At 33.2% G+C, this 21178-nt stretch overlaps 1 protein-coding gene across 4 annotated transcripts; it reads right to left on the reverse strand.

Annotated features, from left to right (window-relative positions):
• Nucleotides 1-3247: 3247 nt before the first annotated feature.
• LOC105650356 (protein FAR-RED IMPAIRED RESPONSE 1) lies at nt 3248-10349 on the reverse strand. 4 transcript variants are annotated; one of them, XM_012237240.4, is made up of 10 exons: nt 10191-10349; nt 5568-7886; nt 5426-5482; nt 5258-5326; nt 5081-5170; nt 4883-4951; nt 4719-4787; nt 4518-4586; nt 4342-4444; nt 3248-3599 (listed from the first exon to the last, which is right to left on the reverse strand). In XM_012237240.4, the coding sequence occupies exons 2-9, from the start codon at nt 7842-7844 to the stop codon at nt 4361-4363; spliced, it is 2784 nt and encodes a 927-aa protein (XP_012092630.1). In that variant the 5' UTR covers nt 7845-7886; nt 10191-10349; the 3' UTR covers nt 3248-3599; nt 4342-4360. The 4 variants fall into 4 exon arrangements, 3 of the variants coding, with proteins under 3 accessions (XP_012092630.1, XP_012092632.1, XP_012092633.1); XM_012237242.4 differs by having other exon boundaries at nt 3248-3610; XM_012237243.4 differs by having other exon boundaries at nt 5081-5149; nt 10191-10348.
• Between the last annotated feature and the right edge of the window lie 10829 nt (nt 10350-21178).

Below are 21178 nucleotides of genomic sequence, written 5' to 3' on the forward strand. Positions count from 1 at the left end.
TGAAACAACGCCTTAATCCGCTAAGCCGTCCCAACCCACGCAGGTTGAAACGCAGCTAGGTACGCTCTTCAATGTTGGCCTAACACGGTCACGGAATTTGTCCGTGACATCCTCCCCCACTCAATTCAGGCACGTCCTCGTGCCGAGGGAGGTCGACTCACCCTTGGACCGTCCTTGCTTTATGCCCCACTTCGACCCACTTCTCTGGCTCTGTCTAGCCAAGCTTGCTCCGATACACATGCTCGGTGCCTGAGGTCTACGCCATTGCTTCGACACCGCCGATGCCTAGGACTGCGCCATTGCTTCGACATCGAATGCTGCAACGATGCCTAGGACTGTGCCATTGCTTCGACATCGCCCGGAGAGGTGGTGCCTAGGACTCCGCCATTGCTTCGACACCACGAGGAGACAAGACACAGGGCGGTAACTTTGACTCTTCCCTGGAGTGCGTGTTTAGTCGAGTGGACACCCAAAACGTGCAGCAAGTCCTGCTCTGATACCACTCTGTCACGGGCCTAGAGTCTCGCGCAGCACTGCTCCCGTGCGGCGCCCCGGGAGCCCTCCCGCTTGACTCCGAGGCAAGCCTTGCCATACCGTACCACACTGGTTTCGCCCTGCCATGGGCTCATCAGGAGAGCGGCCTAGCTCTCGACCAGTTGTGCCCCGCGGCACAATACCCCACCTGCACGCAGGCTTTGCATGGGGTAAGGGCCACTAGGGTGGAACAACGCCTTAATCCGCTAAGCAGTCCCAACCCACGCAAGTTGAAATGCAGCTAGGTACGCTTTTCAATGCTGGCCTAACACGGTCACGAAATTTGTCCGTGACACTAAAGTAGTTGTCTATACAGCACATAAAAAAAATCAAATTTTTTACAGCTAAAAAGAAATATTTTCTTTTTCTAAAGCTAAAATCAAAAAGTCATAACTACCTTCCTTAATCAGGGTTATTATTAGCAAGGCAAACTAAAATATTTATGTGTAGATGCAAATAATGTATTAACCGAATATATGTACACATCTAAAAATTATATATAGTTTCGTTTTATTCAACCACAGTCATATTATAATTAATCACATTAATGACCTTCAATGTCATATAGAAAATTATCTTTTGATTGTAAATAAATTTAAACACACCAACCTTAACCTTCGTTATCGCAAACCATAAATGATTTGATTAAGCAAAAATAGTAATCTTAACTTTGGCTGTTGCAAACCATAAGTTATCCTTTCTTTTATCAAGCAAAGCGATAGAATAAAATCACAGCAATAGAACGAAATCGTGCTGATAACGTTTTATAAAATAATCGAAAAATATAGAGAAAAATAAAGAGAAAAGAGAGAATATAGAGGATACAAGAGTGTCATTCTTATCGATGAAAAGCCACATATATATAGGTGCATAAAGTGGAATTCTAATAGAAAAAATAGAGTCTTACTCAAATTAGAAAGATACAATTCTCACTAATTAGTAATAAAAAATTCTAGACCATATAAAATATCCACTAATTTCATAACATACCCTTTAATTTAAAACCCTTTTGTTATATAAATTGCCTCCTTTCTTGTCATTTTAAATTTAACAGCTAACTAAACAACTATTTTTATCGAACACTCTTACTTTAAACCGCTATATAAATAGCCAACAGCTAATATTTAACAACTAATAAAACAACTAACAGCTAAAACAATTAATATTGCCGAACAGATTCTAAGGGTATGTTTGGTATGATGTAATCAACCATGTAATAGAATGAGAATTATATTACATGGTTGATTACATTGTTTTGTTAGACTCTTTTTTAACCTTACAATATAATTGAGTTTACATGTATAATTTTCATTACTTAAATTGATATAATATTCATTCCATTAAAAAATCTATGTAAAGCCTATTACATTCCTCAAAGGCCACACCTATTCTCAACCACCACCACCACAACCACAACCACCATTTCACCACCACCACCACCACTCCTCCTCCACCACCAACACAATCACTCACCACCACTACTCCACCACCACCATCGCAATCATCACCACAATCGCCACTGCCACCACTGCAATCACCAGCACCACACTGCAACCACCAACATCACCAATCAACACCACCATCACCACCACCACTACCACCATAATCACCATCACCACCATCACTCTACTACTCCCATCACCACAACCATTGTTGTTACCACCACCACCAGTACTCCAATCACTGCAACCACCACTACATCATCACCACCACCACCACATCATTGTTAATTACTCCATCTGTCCCAAAATATAACTCATTTAAGATTGTTGCCCAAGGATTAAGGAAGCTATTAATTCTCCTAGATTATAACAAACTCAAGGGTAATTTGACCAAATTATCCTTTATCTCAAAATCAATAGTTATTTATGAAAGTATTTATTATAACTAATTTAAATAAGGGTAATATTGAAAATATATCATTTATTACTCCTTAAAATACTCAAAACGACTTATATTTTGGGACAAAATAATTACCCAAAAATGACATATTTTAGGATAGATGGAGCATCTTTTTATTGTTATAGGAATAGGAAGAATTGAATGGAAAATCACTAAAAAGATCAAAGTGCCATAATTTTATATAGTAATTTAATTTATTCAACAAAAAATATAAAATTGTATTAAAAAATTAATTTTCCATTGCTTTAACTTTTATTTTGTTACATTACATTTTTTTAAGCTTATTTTTTTTTAATTTTCTAGTCCAAATAGTTTATATGTCCAAATAGTTCTTAATAGCTTGATATAATGAATAACTTTTGATTTAAATATTTTTTTTATTAATAATAATGTAGTGATAGAGGTAGTGGTGATGGTGGTAGAGCAAGAGTTGTGGTGATGGTGGCGGCAGCAGCGACGATAGTGGTGGTGTGATTGATAATGGTTGTGTGCTAATTACATTACATATTTATAAACAAATATAAAAATTGAATAATGATTACATTTCATAAGTTTTCTCAATTACATTACTTAATGAAATCACAATTATATTTCATTACATTACATTTTTTATTACATTATATCTTTAATTACATTACATTACATCAAATCAAACATAACTTAAACATTAAAGTTGCACTTAGAATCGACTCATTTGCACCTAAGATAAGAATCACCTTCAATTTCATGGCATTATATAGCATTAAAAAAATAATAATTAAGTAATTATTACTCTTATTATTGTTTTGAATAAATTATTAACTAACACATATTCGGGAGAATTTATTTATTTATTTATTTTGATTCCAGGTGAGAATTCTGAAGCGGAGATAACACAATACGTTTGTTGTAAATTTCTTACATGAAAGTACAACAAAAATTTGCAAAATAGCTCTTGCAAGCCAAAATAAACTTTTTCTTCTTAATTCTTCTTTCTTTCAGGAAAAAGAAAAAGTATTAGCACCGCTCAGTAATTTTGTTTGTGTTTCTAAGTCTACAGTAGAGCTGCACGAGGACAGAAAATGATCAATCCATCCTGAACTCCAGAACCCAAGAAAATGATAAATTCCATTTACTTCAAGTCTATCTGTTGATCCTCTGCAAACATACAACTAAGTATCCACCTGCAAGATAGCTAACCATTCCCATTTCAGATTTAAACATTAGAAGGAAACAGAAGAAGAAATAACAAAAGCAATGAATTCCAAGCAATGAATTCCATTTATGCTCTGATAAAAAAATCTAGCTATATTTTGTTAGTGTAGGAGTAACGCCTGTCCTCCAAAATGTATTCCACCAAAAAATAAAAACAATAACACCATGTAAAACATTAAATCTATTTTTAGTACTAATGGATTCTGCAAAATCATAAGAAATTCATTTGAAATTTCATGTCTTTACACTTGGTGTTGTACCACATGAAAAACAAAAATAGATTAATGGGTTGAAGTTACTAAAATGGACGGCCAAAGTTTTAACCAGATAAGGTTAATGGAGGATTCAGTATCCAATGGCTCAACTCCAATGGTATAACCAAATATCCAATAAAAGCTCTAGTGGACGGAAAAGGATTCTTACTTCACATCTTCAACCTAAGCTTATTTTGTTCTACCTTGATAAGCTAAGATTAGGTATCAATGAAAATGTTCATTTCAGTCTTATAAATTCAATTTTATGGAAATATAGCTAAACCAAATTTTACTATTTACAAGTGAAATTACATATTTCATATTCATTTATACCATATAAAGATAAAGAGATTTCAAGTATTGAATGTAAACGAATTAAATCCTAATTAGTAAAAGATCATAGATATTTGTTGGGAACTTTCATCAATGAAAAGAGAGGAAGTGGGATATAAATCACCTATGATGAAACTACACGGCTAACGGGAGAGGTGTTTGGGATGCAAGTGTTTTGATGCCATGCCATGCAACTGAGACTGAGAGGTTCCCACATTAGTTTGGTCCTGGAAAAGAGCAAAACATGATGTAAGCAACTGATGGAGGCATTTACATAATCCCAAGCAACGACTTAAATACCATTTCTTGTAGGTTATCCTGAATGTCAAAACAACTAGGAATTGTCTGTGATCTGCAATGCAACTGCCCCTACAAGCATAGAGACATTATCATTTTGTAACCATGTCGTATCAGCTAAGAATTACAGTTATGATTTCGCTAGTAAAGTTAAGCACCAACATCTTTAAGTACAATGTCCTAGTTTACAGCAAATTAGCATACCATCCCTTGCATCCTTTGCTGAGTCATGTAATGAGATTCATGGATAGGTGCTATGGCATTCAGTTGTCCCTACAAGAGAAATCAACCAGGACTGAGGTGCTGTGCCTGAAGATGCATCAAATACAAATATCTACATACACTATTCAAATTGTAGTATGTATTACCAGCCTTTGCATGTTATGTTGATTGCTATAATAATCATCACGGCCAGAAGCTATGGAGCTTAACTGTCCCTAGAAGAAAAAAGAAAGTGTGATTAAATAGATAATTCTTTCATATGCCAATTAGATAAATTTTATATAGTATTGATTACACACATCTGATAAGAAACTCCACAATTTGTTGTTGAAAAGACTACATACCATTCCCTGCACAATTTGTTGAGGGCCAAAAAATCCATCTAGGTTCGAAGCCCTTGAGTTTAGCTGTTCCTGCAATGGACTGTCCATCAACTTTAAAGTTCAAGGAACAATCATCATTAAATAACAACAGAATAGTAGACAACAAGTAATAATGATCACTATAAGTTTACATCATACCATCCCTTGCATGCTCTCTTGCATTTCATACGAACAGTCACGTCCTGATTCTCGTAAACTTGAGTGTCCCTGAAACATGCAAAGAACACACTTCACCAAATTCTTCCCAGCATATCACAATCTGCATTTATTTAGATGTGAAATGGGGAGGCGTACGACATTACTAACCAATTGCTGCCAGCTTTCATGCATCCCAATTGTTATGACTTCTGGCTCTGAATGTACCTAAATGAAGACAAAGGCCTACTTATACAAACAACCATATATAACAATTTTCTCACAAAGCAATTACCACCAAAACCAGGCTGACCAGTCTCTTTCCTGAATTATCATCCTTTTGCTTTGTCTTGGATGCACCATTGGTTTGATCCACTTCTTCATAGTCAAGAGGTCTGTTGGAAGATGGCGAGGTTGGCACCATTAGACATTGAATTGAATTATTCACACTCTCACATTTTCTCAAAGCTTCTTCCAATGCAGTGAATGCGATGTTATAACTCTCTTGAGATAAAGAACCTTCGTCACCCAATTTGAATGCCCGTCTGCATAGATCATTGTAGCGGTCAACTCTGGATTCGATCTTATCTAGTTGTTCCCTCATCGTTTCTCTACTTTTAGCATTCTTTGTCCACCGTTTCAAAATATATTGAGAAGGAATACTATGCACACCAGACATTTGCATAACAATCAACACATGTCTACAAAGGAAACCATTGAACTCAAACAAATGGCAGGAGCAAGAAAAAGAAGATGTTTTGTCATTCCACACCACAATGAAATCTTGATTCTCTTCAAAATCTTGAACCTTGAAGGTTTTGGTTTCTCCATCTTCACTTTCTTTTCTAGGATGACAAGCAACTACTCCCAAAACCTCAACCTGGAATTTCTTAAATATTGCATGTGTGTACAAAGTAGCCATCTGTTTCCCAAAAGGTGATGGAGATTTCAGCCCTGGTTGTTTATGCCAAGTTTCAAAGTCCGCTTTTGCTTCCTCATCAAATTTCTCTTGGAGAATTGCTTTATGTTGTTCTAAGAACTCCTTCATTGTAGTCTTTCTTTGCATGTGTTTATCAAAAAGAGAGATTATACTTTCTGACCGTTGGGCTGTAGACATCCCTGCCAAAAATTTGTCTTTCAAGAACATAGGTATCCATCTTTGCCTATCTTCATACAATGACTGAAACCATAGGTCACTTCTTAAATTGAATCTCTCGACCATTTTCCACCATCGCTTATCAAACTGTTCATTGGTCCAAGACGTAAAGACACATTTGTTAAACTTAGTCATGAAAATTTCATGCTGCCTCATTACATAACTGAGTTTCTCAGGAACCTTGCTCATGATATGCCACAAGCAAAACCCATGATATGTGTCAGGAAAGACTTCTGCAATGGCTTCTTTCAGGGGTTTGTCTTGGTCCGTAAGAATCACTTTTGGAGCATGTCCTCCCATTGCTCTAAGCCATGCTCGCATCAGCCAAACATATGTTGCTTTAGTCTCATCAGCTACTAAAGCACGTCCTAGCAACAAACATTGGAAATGATGATTTACACCAATAAAGGGAGCAAATGGTAGTTTATAGTCATTCTTAATATATGTGGTGTCAAAAAAGATAACATCACAAAAATAGCCATAATCAACCCTAGATTTGGCATCAACCCAGAACATATTTCTCAAACGCTGTTCTTCATTCAGATCTACTGCATAGAAAAAGTTCGGATTCTCATTCTGCATACATGTAAAATAGTCAAGCATAACTTGAGCATCTCCCTCCTCTAAAGACAAATGCCGTATGCTGCCTGATTGAGTTGTCACATTAGTCTTCTGATTCTCATGCTTCTTGTATCCTCCTGATCGTCTAGACATTGAAACATACACTTTCTTGGTTCTTGCCCTTATAGCATGCAGTGCATCATCATTGTTGTTACCTAGATCTAAATTCCTATGACCACGAAAGTAATATGCCTGGTCCGGAGAAATTTCATGGTTGTGCTCCTTTATGAAGGAACGAATAACCCATCTCCCATCTTGCTGCCTTCGTTTTACATGCATACAAGCTTTACAATCTGTTTTTGCCCATGATCGATTTATTCTACCTCGTTTTCTTTTGACAGGAATGCTCGGAGTGTTATCTGCATCTATAGCAGGATGTGCCATTTCAGTACTCGTTTCTCGCCTAGTTCCATATCGAGTGCATACAAATTTAGCATCAATAAATTTTCCAGACATCCTTGATCTACGGCTTGCTTTAGTGATGGTGGCAAATCCAATAGACTTGGCATACTCTTTATAGAACGAAAATGCCTCCTCCTTTGATTCAAATTCCATTCCGTCATGGGGCTCTAAATTCTTTACAGCATTCAAGTTTATTCCATCTCCAGCATATACTTTGAGTGTAGTATCAAAAGGTCTTCCACTAACAGTTGGTCCACTGTCCTTATCATTCTCAGCAATGTTTTGGCAATCCACAATCACTCTGTTTCCATCATGCAATCCATTGCCACCATCCACCATATCAGCATTTACATTGGATCTGCTATCTTCTGTATGATATTCTCCTGAAGGCTTCTCAAGATCTATGCCCATGGAGAAGATTTAATTACTAAATAGAACTTACTGCACATATTCCTGAAAAAGTTCACAAATTGTCCACCAATTAAGGCGCAAATTTTAGTAAATTAAGCCCATCCAAATGGTTCAGCTTATTCCAATGCAATGTGAATACATCAAAAGCAGAAAATTGAAAACTAATGAAAACATTATTACTTCAATTTGCAAAGAAACGAGCACAGAAAATTCACCATTATATATTATTACAGGACAGCATCGAGTTAAATGGTATCAGCAGTAAAAAAATAACATACTGACAGAAGAAAACAAGTTGTCACGGGAGAAAAAACAACCAATAAAAAAATGTAAGAACACATGCACACAAAATAGTAATTGGTGATTCACGACATCTAACATGGTGATCATCCTCCCAAGCAAAGACACCGGACGGCATTAAGCCAGTCATCAATTAAGCTGAAAATATGACAGACCATAAACAAAAATCATGTATATTATTTTTCTTATGTCAAAGAATTCTACTTATGATAGACGGCTTGCTTACAGTTACATGTCTTGCAAACTGAAAATATTACCATCAAAAGGCCAAGAATCATTTTCTGAATTAATCCATTTAAACAGCAAGGTGAATTAAGTTTGAAGCATAGATCAAATGGAACAATTCAATGGCTGGCTCCACTGCCTTATCTCTTAAGTTAACCTTCCATCACAAATATGACTTATAATTTGCCAATTTTTGCATTTTTTTTGTCAACTGTGTATGGTACACAGATATGCCTAGGCTTTTTAAAATTTGAAGGCTAGTTTTACTTGTGCAGCTTACTTGAATCACATATAGCCATAATATATAATGGTGAATCTAAAAAGTCCACTGATAATTTATTACAGTGTTGAAAGAGTGTTTGAGGGCTCCAAGGTCAAGCCATTTTAAATAACAGCAAGTTCAAGAAGTACTCCGACATTGAATCAACAAAGTTGCAATAACTTTCTAGATCTAGGCATGCATGTGTCACAGAGTTTCTCAATTTTGAAATCTAGGACTAGACAGAACTATGCCTTCTCTGCATAAAAGGCCTTGACCCAGTTATAATTTAAACACATAAAAATAAAGCATGGCAAGTGCATATAGAATCTCACACCCATATCATATAATGCTTCAACAAGGATTCTCATGGATATAAGAATGGACTATCCCCCATTCTTGACCCATAAATTTGAGAAAAACTATCCTAAAACCTTAAAACCCTGCACCCCGATCTAACCCCACATACTGAGAAGGGGAAAAAAATTTTTTTAAAAAAAATGCATATATGCAGCAGAAAAGATACATGGAATATTAACTGACAGACTAAAGAAAACATTGAAACAATTTAAAAGAAGCTATTTTGCTCTTAATACGAACTTGAATATAGCAAACTTAAATATGAAACTAGGGCTACAAATTACAGTGGTAGGTCTCCAGGTAATCTTCATTATATATTTAAATTACAAAATGAAAGATTGCACCAGAACTGCGACCATTTTGGTTTATATTTTCCTCTACATAACTTTATTTGAAAATATTATCTCTATGGACGCTCCCCATAAATTTATTTGAACAAGTAGGAGGAAGGTTGTGTAGATCAACCCTCCCCAAAGTCCACACATGTGGGATGTTTCATGCACTGGATTGCCTTTTTATGCACCCACCACATAACCAGCAATCATAGTGAAAATTGAATCAGTATGAGGTAGCATGGCATCCAAAATCAATTGGGATAATCTTCAGTTATGGGAGTAAAGATAAATTGGTGGATAGGTAATACAAAACAATAAGACAGCAGTGAAGTGTCATGTAGTGAACAGAGAAAATGAAAAAGCAAAACTAAGAAATTTCCCACTTCATGAAATCAATTCAAATAACAAAACAGAATATAGGATAGAGCTCATTTAACAATTCTCACACAATGATCAAGCAAATAAGTGAGCTCAACCAAAAAGCAAAAAATAAAAAATAAAAAATAAGAAAAGCCAAATACTCACTTCACAACAAATTATTCAGTAAAACAAAAATGCATCTACCAATTAAAATGTGAAAATTTTAATACAAACAACAAACATAAGTAAGTGGGTTAAGAGCATGTGATCTTATACACTACTAACCAATAACTTAACAAAAGACAAACCCAGTGAAGAACAAAAACCGAAGAAACGTTGATCAGGAACAAAACTTTAAAACGAAACAAAATTTTAAAAATTGAGAGCCAAATTATATATGTGAACTAAGCTAATAAGACACAGAAATACAGTAAAATAAAAATTTAATTTGTTAAAACTAAACTGGAATTGGAATCAAAGTAGGAAGAGTGGATAAGAGATTATTACATGGACTGATGGTCAGCACCATAATTTGGTGGCGAGTAGAGAGATTTCTGATTTTGCGGGTTGATCGTTAGGGCAAAAGTATGCTGTACTCGCAATCTCTAATTGGGATACTCGCGTAAACTTGCTGCTGAATCTCAATTCGGGTCGGTGTAATCAAACGGATTGTGGCGATTCAAGTCAGATTACACGAACCGGAATAATTCGGTTTCATTGAGCAGGTCGGGTTAACCATCTTTTAAATTAAGCCCAAACCCGTCCTTGGCAGAAGGTCGGATACGGGTCTTGGTCAAATTTATTTTATTTCTTAAATAAATTGGACTGGGCCCGACTTAGGAGTAAATCACAGATCCAGCCAACTAATCAAATCAGGTTGTAATTTTAGGTTTAGTTTACATTTTTGTTTTTTTTTTTTTTTGTTCTTTAATAACCTTCAAAATAAACAAAAGTGATTGTTCAAAGTTGTTTAATATTCGTCTTTTTTTATTTTTAATTTATCATTTTAAAAATAAAAATAAATTTTATGAAACCATAAGTCTTAGTTGATAGAATTTTGGTTTATATTGTTGTTAATGTCAGCCCATTATTAAGGTCCATGTATGTAAGTCCAAGCCACAGCAGTCTAGAGAAGAAGTAAAAAAGAAGACATCACTGAGAGAAATTATTTGGGGGCCTAGGACCCAATTGTGTAAGAGACATCTTAATAAATGTGGGAAATAAAATTTTAAAACAAATAAAACGTTAGAAAAATTTAGAAATAAAGAGAATGTTATTCTTGGTCAAATATAAATTAATAATTCTCAATCTGACCTTAACTGGTATATACACTGATCTACTAGAAAAATTGATTTTAGAGAATAAACTTTGAAATATACATCAGAAAAAATATACACTATTAGGCATTTTATAATGAAAAAAATCTTAGTGTATGATTTATAGGAATATTGTAGCATGCATACATATATATATATATATATATATATATAACAAGTTTCTGTAAATGAATGTTAAAATTTCATAGATGTAACGCTTTGGAAATCCTAAATTCTAAATAGTAGCTTACTGGATTGTGAATAGTACCACCCGAGAGGGAGATGATATTTTATTCAATCCAAAAATTCATAATTAATATTTATAAAGTTGATTTAGACTTAGTATGTGTGTTTCAAATAGTAAAACTGGAGTATAATTTTTATGTTAGAATTTAAGCTATAGGTAAATGGTGTTTTGGGGTTTTATTAGAAATTAGAAAATATAAAAATTGATTTTATTGAATGAGTTTAAGAGTTTTGTGGAGTTAATTATGATTTATGGAAGTTTTTAGTAGAAAGAATTGTGGCTTTTGGACAAAAGAAATATGGCTTAATCTTAACTTTTGGTGAGACAACATAGTAGATAATTGTAAACACCTAAACTCTACACTTGGAGAATCCAAGCCAGACTTAGAAAATCCTTCAAATCGAATCTGAATCGAGCAAATAAAAGTTAATTTAAAAGATATGGATAATTTGCATTGATTTGGATATAACTCCTTATCCAAGTCGAGTTTCCTCGATAAATTAAATACAATGGGAAAATAGACATTTAGAGCTTTTCAATGGTACCTTACGGGCTAGAATTGAAGTTAAATGGACCTTGAAGGGGTCAAATCAGGAAAAAATTAGCTGAACCAAATCAAATCAGCCAGAACCCAGCCAGCCGCCTTGGCTGGCCACTGATCACTGGCCAAATGCCTTCGACCAGTTGTCAACGGTGGCCAACCGCTAACCAGTGGCTGGAACTGCCCATGGCCAATGTCTAGAATTTTTAATCCCACATCGGTTTTTGTGCCAAACCCCAAGACCGTTTTTCCATAAACAATGACTTATTTTTAGCTCCATTCCAAGAGATAAGCAGGCATGCTTAACTCTCTAAAAAATCGAGCTAAGGACCCAAATCCACCAAACCCCTCCTTCACTTTGTTCTTTTGTTATAATTCTATTAGGAGATGTGTGATTGCTTTAGAATCCCCATCAAGGGCTAGAGGAGATACTTCCTTATTTTATACTTAGCTTTTAATTATTTTTTATTTTCTTTACTACTTTATTTTATCCCTTTCTATATTAATGCCATTCTTTTGTTCATCTAAATTCTTTTTTTTTTTTACATTTGAGATTGAACATTAAACTTTAACCAATTAATTGAACACTTAAATTGAAAAATTTTATCTTCAAATCCTCCTTGGTTTCGTTGATTAGTACACTTTTTCTAAAACTGGAGTCAAATAGAGGTTTTTTTAAGTTCACCTAAATAATGAAATTTAAATGGCGACGCTACAAAACTCTTTCGTGAACTTCACCCAAATGAGCATTTTGATCCATTTTAACGGATTAGACATAGCACTCAGGTTGGGACCTTATAGCTAGAGACTCCATTAGGGAGTAAAATAATTTTTATAAAGTGGACTAATAATTGGTTTAGAAAATAAAACAAACTTTATTTACCAACGTTCACTTAATTGGCCTTCTTTTAATGTTCAATATTTCATGGATTACGACATTTACATTTATCCTTCAGTACAATTAAGATAAACTTTATGGGTTCCCAGTAGTGTCATATCAATAAGTCTCCTTGAGACTATTAAGAGGTTGCGAAGGTTTCTAACCCGTGATTAATTCTCAGATCCTTTCTGAGATGTACCAAGTATGCAATATTATTGGACCCAAGTATAGTTTCTTATTTCACATATTGTTAAGTATATTGCTGGTATAGTGTGATGAGACCCTATTGATCCAATGGCCACGAAATAGCACTTTCGTCTGAGCACCGTTTCATGTACAGCTTCTTTTCTTGCTACACCCCGAACACTGTACTCAAGCCTCCAATTAACCAAGCCACCTAAACCCATTTCATGTAATGGTATTAGAATTATGGCCTTAAGTTGTACGTATCCTAATAATTAAATATCTACGTGAATTTCATGCAAATGATTTTCCTCACACATACTACATGCATATCACACATACACCTTATGGACCAATAATTAAGGTGCCATTTACCATGTGTCCTACATTTGCGCCCTAGGATTTTAGGTCTCTACCTCGTGATCTTTTAACTCTAACCTAGTGTTTCCTACCCTTGTTTTGAAGGAAAACATGTTTGGAGAACTTAGGAATGAACAATTGGATACCCTACAAAGACAGTTTGAAACTGCTATGAAGAAACAAGAAGATAGTTTCAAGAGTAGAGAGCCATTCTAGATGATGTCTCCAATGTCATGTTGCAAGCGCTAAAACTTGACAAGTGAAAATTAGACCATGATGATATGGTTCCACCTGAGTCTAGCCAATTCAACTCGGCTCAAAAGGCTAATGGAAAATCCTCTCTGTCATATGAATCAAATTTTTAGGTGAAGAGAATGTTAGGAAGATGATGGAGAAGATGGATGCCATAAAAAGAACCTTCATAGCTATCAAAATTAATAAGTAGGTAATTAATATGGACTCCCTAGCTCTGTATCTTGCCTCCTAAGTTTAAGATGTCTACCACAAACAAGTTTGATGGCACTACTTGTTCCAAAATGCACCTAAAGATGTATGTAGGTGCCCTAAGTCCCTTGGGTGTAAGCAATGGACTCCTTGCTCAATTATTTCAACTATCCTTAATTGTTGTTGTATTGAGATGGTTTATGTGTTTGGACAAATCCCACAAGAAGAGCTGGGAGGATTTTTGTTAACGCTTTCAAGAACTAGTATCATTACAACATCAAGATCGACATTTCATTAAGGGACTTGGAGACTAATAAGCAAGACTCAAAAGAGCCCTTCTTTGCATCCAATACAAGGTGGAGGGCTAAAGTTGCTCAAATGGTAAACAGATCGAATGAGCAAGAGCAGAAGGATATGGTGATGAAGAACCTGTTACCGATCTACTAAAGTCATCTGCAAACCCAATACTTACCTAGTTTCGAAGCAATGATCTCCACAACTACTAAGGTTAAGGACTTAATCCAATTTGGTTCGAATAATAATGAATTGATTGGTTCAAGGTACCAAAGAGGTCTAATTTTGTTCCAACTCCACCATTTAGAAGGCTGGTGAGTTTCTCATATCACTGGTCAGGCCCCAGTCAAGATCGATAAAAGATGTTTCTCCACTAGTGACTGAGGTTCCTAATTTCGAGGTCCCTATCACTCTCATTTACAAAAAGGCACTTAAAGAGAAGTTGATTCAATCACTAGAGCTAAGAGACTTATCTCAGACAAAGGGATATAAGTCTTCAGAGTATTATGATTATCAACAATTGATAGGACATCAGACTAAGTCTTGTTGGAGTTTGAAGTGTAGTATCCAGGACTTAATGGATCAAAAGGCTACCCTGCTTCTAAAGCAGACCTCCAATATCACAAGCAATTATCTACCGAAACACCACATCAACTCTAGCTCCAATATCTCTCAAATGACACTCAAATTGCATAACACTGGAATGAAGTTTCTCTCTTCAAGAACTTGGATTTAGAGTCCACTTGTTCAATTCTAATGAAAAATGGCTAAAAAATAAAGAGAGAGGGGAGGAAAGGTGGTATCATCGATCAGGAATAAGGGGAAAAGGAAAATAGACTTTCTCTCTCCTCGTGTGATAGGTTACAGACAAGCTGGTTCATTTCACGTTTTGGTTCACTCGATTTAGTTTTTAGCAATTTTCTCTTAGTTTCCAATGGTTAAAATCTAGTTTTCTAGGTTTTTAATTTAGTCTTTAGTTCAAGTTAACAAGTAATAATCATAAATAATAATTTAAATTGTCTAATTAAATTTTTAAATAAAAAATCTTTTGAAAAAGGAAATTAAGTTATTTTATTAAGAATGCTAGCGAATATTGTCACAAAGATTAACACCATGGATCGACCATGGAGAGCCGAAATTGGACCTATAGGAAAGGCGCGATCATGTTATAGAAGAATTGCTAAGAAAATATATAACAATGGCATAAAGAATATTAGAGAGGCTAAAGAAATGAAGAGAGAAGGAAAGAGACAAAGGAAATTGCCATGAAATTTTCTCTCCAATCCCTGAGAAAGTGGAGCCTCTCTTTACCAAATTAATAAATAAATTAATTACCCAATTGAACATTAACTGGAGTTAATTTTTGTTGCAAGCATGATTCATGGAAGAAAGCATCAAAGATCAACGACTTCCTCACATTAACAACCCTAAAGAGTTTTCTTGATTCATTTTGTTGTTCTAATCTCTTTCTCTAGGGATGAAGTTTTTTTATTCTCTATAATATCATCTGGGTTGAAAATAAAAATGAATGAAAAGAGAAAAGATGAAGGTTTTGATGATTTTGGTTTAAACAGATTGTATTTTTGTCTTTTCAATACAAATTAATTAGAAAAACTTAAAAATTTGATAGAAGAACTAAAGAGTTGGAAGGGATCAAAACTTAGGGATGTAATTATATATTTCAGAAAAAGCAAATCTTGACTACTATATTTAACGATTATATAGGAAGATAATAGTAATTTTTTTTCTATCTTTAAATATCTACAAATTGATTAAGATGATTAACTCAGTTTTTTTTTATAATAATTAACTTATATTAAAAAAAAGGCACACATACTTAGTATGCCAATTTTTATTTATTTATTTTTTTTTGAAATGTAATTCATTAACAATAATATTAAGAATTAGAAATAAGCATATAGACCAGACATAAAACCTTACTATTAGTAGCTAATAGAGTTGGTTTAATGAAATAAAGGAATTCATATTCTTTTGAATAATGAAACTAAAACTAAAAAAATAATATTAGATCTTTCCGCTCGGAGTTGATATTGACAAAAGATATAAATCTTCATAATTGCAACTAGCACGTTATTTGATTTGAACATCAAAGTAATAACTCCAATAGATCTTCTATAACTGGATTATTTTCCAATAAGTTACAATATATGTGTGTCAATAGTATTAATAGAGGAACATGCCACACTACCAGTGTCCATCGATTGAAGGTCCACTCATGCAAATCAAGATCTAAAGTTTCTAACCAAATAAAATCAAATATCATAACTTTTAGTAATAAACCCTCACAAGAGGCACAAAGAAAAACTCCAAATATGGAGACAACTAACAATAACAAAACAAAAAAGACAAATATATTATAGAAAAATCAGATTTGAGTTTATTAAAGGAAAAGAAGATTAAAAGCAAAAGAATATGAAGTGAAAGAGACAGTGGTCCCAAACCGAAATTAGGGTTAAAAAACTAGGGAGAAAAGAGGAAAAGAGAGAGAGAGCTGAGTCTTTTGGATTAATTGAGTACTTTTTAATTTTTTAAAATGCCAAATTTTAAGTTAGCACATTCCTAAATGTTTAAAAATCTCTTATACATTTGCACATACAAAGAGGCAAAGAAATGTTTAGCAATATTGAACCCACATGCTCATTTTAGGCTATTCCACAGTTTGAGGATTATTATTGATTATGAGTTAAAAATTAGATAACTAAGAAAAAAAAAAATCAAGGCATGTTCTCATTTTAGGTTGAGGATATATGGCACAAGGCACATGACTTTCCAGTCAAAATGTTGACCTAATCTACCTCACTCTCTATTGGATTTATTTATTTATTTAATTTATCCATGTATTTGTACTAAAAGACAATAATGTTGACAATAAAAATTTAATTACTTGAATATAATATTTTAATTTGCTTTTTATAAAAATGCACCGATCTTCCACATAATTTGCTTTTTAAATATGATTAAGATTCCCAATTCCCACAGTTTTGACCTTGAAAATCTTAAAATCAAAATAATGTACTAAACAATGTCATTTGAAATATCAAGCTGTATAAAATATTAATCTAAAAAGACAAAAAAAAAAATTATTATCCTAACTGTAAAGGATGGTTTATTATATTAATAATTCAAAAAGAATCATTTAAAAAATATATATATAAATTAAGAGCGCAAGTTGCTAAGGTAATTAGACAAAACAGTTCATTTAAACCCATTGATTTTTTTCAAGAACCTCTCTGATATAAAATTATATAATTAATATGTAATTATATATATATATTAATTATATAATTTTATTAATGCAAAGTCTAATTCAAATTATTACAATCACAAATTTTGTATTACACCTAACTAAATTACTATATGTCCAACTTAATTATATATTAAAATAGCCAATTATCTTAATTACTATTAACTATTTGGGACAATAATTATTTCGCCCCTAAGGTTTGACCAAACTAACCAAGTCATCCCTGTAGTTTAACAATATTAATTAATGATCCCCGAGATTTATATCCATCAAAACATTTGGTCATTCTATCCATTTTCTCCAGATTTTTGCATTAAAACCTCAAAAAAAAAAAAAAATACCCTGACATTTAATAATAAAAAGACTAAACTAACCTAGATTAGAATTTTCATTTGTCGTGGAGGGAAAACGAAGAGTCAAGGTATACATTAATTATTTGATATTCACCCAAAAAAAAAAATTTTCAATATAATGTGTCACTTTACTGTCTTGAGCCACCAACAAAAAGATAAAAAAGAAAAATATACACCGAGTGAATTTCAATAAAAATAATAGGTATTTAATTTTAGGTATCCATATTCAAGAGAACAAGTTATTTTATATATTATATTACAAACTACAACTAATGAAATGAAGATAGGAAGGAATAGTAAGAATATTTTAGAAAATAAAAAAAAAATTCACCGTTTTTACAGAATTTCAATTGTAAATTTGATAAGATTTAATTGTCATTCCGTGATAAAGCAAATAATTTAGATTAGTTTAGTCCTTTTCTTCTTAAGTGTAATGATATTTTAGTCTTTTTTAAAGATTTTAACAGAAAAATCAGGAGAAAATAAATAGAATGACCAAATGGTTTGACAGAGATAAATCTCAAGGATCATTAATTAATATTGCTAAACTGCAAGGATAACTTAGCTAGTTTTATCAAACCTCATGGACGAATTAATTATTTTCCAGTCTTATGTGTCAAGGTATTTTAGTCTTTTTCAAAGGTTTTAACGGAAAAATCTAGAGAAAATGGACGGAAGGACCAAGTGGTTTGACGGAGGTAAACCTCGGGGACCATTAATTAATATTGCCAAACTGTAGAGATGACTTAGTGAGTTTGGTCAAACCTCAGGAACGAATTAATTATTTTTCCTAACTATTTTGATGGTTTGAACATGTTATTAAATTAAAATTGTAGATACGTATATTAATCAATAATAAAATTGAGAAAATATTGAGCATCGAAGCATAATTAATTATTAAAATTATGAAAATCTTAGATAGCACATATATGTGCGTGTGGCTAAATACATAAATTCATCCCTGAACTTTATTACTTTAATTTTGTGGTCCCCATAACTTTTACTTTGACCCATTAAATACTTTAACTTATAAAATTCTATCTGTTGAACACTTCAACTTGTAGAATTATCTTATTGAATATTTCAACTTGTAAAATTATATCAATTAAACACCTATTAAATAGTTGAAAAATATAAAAATTATTATTTCAAAAATTATGCTGACCACATATAAATTAATATTTTGTATATAAAAGTCAAAAATCCTTAAAACTATTGCTATTAGTGTGGAAAAGTGTAAAATGTTATAATTTGCAAATTCAGGTGCATGGTAGATTATTCATAAAATCTGAGGTGTTACAAGACTAAAGTTAAAAAATTTAGAGGTGAATTTATGTATTTGAATATATATCCAACCAAGTGATGCATACTTTTATAATATACAGTTGATTATGAATTTATGGTCATATAGAGGGTTAGTTTACTGAAGCAAATGAAGCTTAAGAATGAGCTAAAATCGAAAATTTTAATTGGATCAAACTAAATTAATTTAATTTAATTATATAATAATTTAGTTTGATTTATATTTTAAAAAACCTTTTTTTACAAGTTAAATTAATTTGGTTCTACTCTAATTGAATTATATCGTTTACAAACTCCTACTTGTATTTCATAATTTACACACATGTTTTCACATTCAAATCAGAATATTCAAGTAGAATTCTTCAAATAATAGTAAATTTCAAATTTATTTTGAAGTTTTTTTTACAAAAATCTTATCCACATATTATTAGTTTGACAATTAGTAGTGCCTTTATTTTAAGTCTAACGACAATTTGGACCATGAACTTTAGCACCTACCCTCACATTATAAAATACAATTTGGACCAAACCCCAGCATGTGAATGCCACAATCATATCAATATATCATATAATTTATTTCTTATTTCATTCTCGTATAATTTTATATGCTTTGCCACTGGCATGTGCTCCCCACGTGACACACAAGTGGTTTGAGTTAAAACTTCTTTTTTTTATACTTGCACGAGGTATTGAAGCTCTGTCAAACGGTCCACAAACTTGATTAATCATTGTTTCCCCTTGAAACGGTCCACAAACTTGATTAATCATTGTTTTCCTTTGAAGACAAAAGGGTTGGCCCGGAGAAATTCGAGTTACAAAGGTCCGAACCTATGACCTAAGCCATGGTGATCAATCCCGTAAGTTTTCTTTTCCACTGAGCTACTCCTATTTGGGTTAAAACTTCTAATTTTAAATGCCAACTTCTTCTTATATTTATAAGATTGACTCTTATTTTAAATAAATTAAAAATATAAGTTATTTATAATTTTGGTTTAATTGTTCATACGAGCCCATAGTTGATAGTGATTGCTAATAGTTAGTAATTGGTAGTTGATAGCGGTTAATTGATAAATATAGGTGTTTGGTTAAATTTGGTAATAATTACTGTTCAGATATAAAATGATTATAAGAGGATAATTATTTTTATATATTATGATGTGCAATACATTTTTTTTTTAATTTTAAGGTAAATATATTATTTTTATTTTAATATATTATACACATGAAAAAATTAACTAAAAAATTTTTAAAATAATATTTAATAGAAAATTAATTTAATCAAAATTTTTTATGATATTTTTATTAATATAACCATTTGATTTTGCAATGGACGTTGGTATGCTCTCGTAGCATCGCTCGTTTTCTCTTTCGTTTTTAGGGTTTGTTAAGGTTTTTGTTAGGGTTTTGGCCGCTTTTTTCCTATGGAGCGTGACTCTGGCCACTTGTCCCTTTCTGTAGAGGAGGAGGAGGAGATCCCTATTGGTCCTAGGAAGGCAGCGTCAATGGAAAACTATGAGTTCTGTATAGTAGGGAGCTTTTTTACCTATACTACTGTTAACCTCCAAAACATGAAAACGGTGTTTGCTAATTTGTGGCACCTACTAGGAGGGGTAACCATATTAGATCTAGGTGCGATGCGGTTCTTATTCTGTTTTTACAACAGTGTTGATTGGGAGAAGATTGTTAATCATGCTCTATGGACATTTAGTCGCCTCCTATTATTCTAGAGCTAGATAAAAGATGGGGAAGTCTCGATGCACATTCCTTTATTGTTTTCAAATTTTTGGGTGCAAATACACAATTTACCAATTGGTTTTATGACCAAACCAGTGGCTATCTCTTTGGAAAATTTCATGGGTTCCTTTATCGAATACGATGCTCATAGTAGTACTAATCCCTCCCATAAGTATGTCAGGTCGGACATCTGATAGCCTCTGAAGTGAAGGAAGAGAGTGGTTGGCTCGAAGGATAACATTTACTACGTCCAATTTCATTATGAGAGACTGCCGGTCTTCTGTTACTTGTGGGGGAAGTTAGGGCACACTAATTCATTTTTTGAGATTAGATTACACAAGGCAAAGAAATATCTGAAACCGAAGTGGGGTGATTGTCTGAGGGTACCAACTCATCAACTGTCTCAATCTCAGAGCTACTGGTTACATGAGGAGGGTAACTTTGAGCTACCGGATTCAAGGGTATCCAATAAGGGGCATGCTGGCGATGATAAGTTCGCATTAAAATCACAAGGTTTCTGAAATATTTTTATGGTTTTAATGGAAACTTAGACATGAAGGACATGATGGAGGTTAT

This window comes from Jatropha curcas, chromosome 10 (assembly GCF_041381405.1).
Source record: "Jatropha curcas cultivar XTBG-Jc1 chromosome 10, XTBG_Jcur_1.0, whole genome shotgun sequence".
Classification (NCBI taxonomy): Eukaryota; Viridiplantae; Streptophyta; class Magnoliopsida; order Malpighiales; family Euphorbiaceae; genus Jatropha; species Jatropha curcas.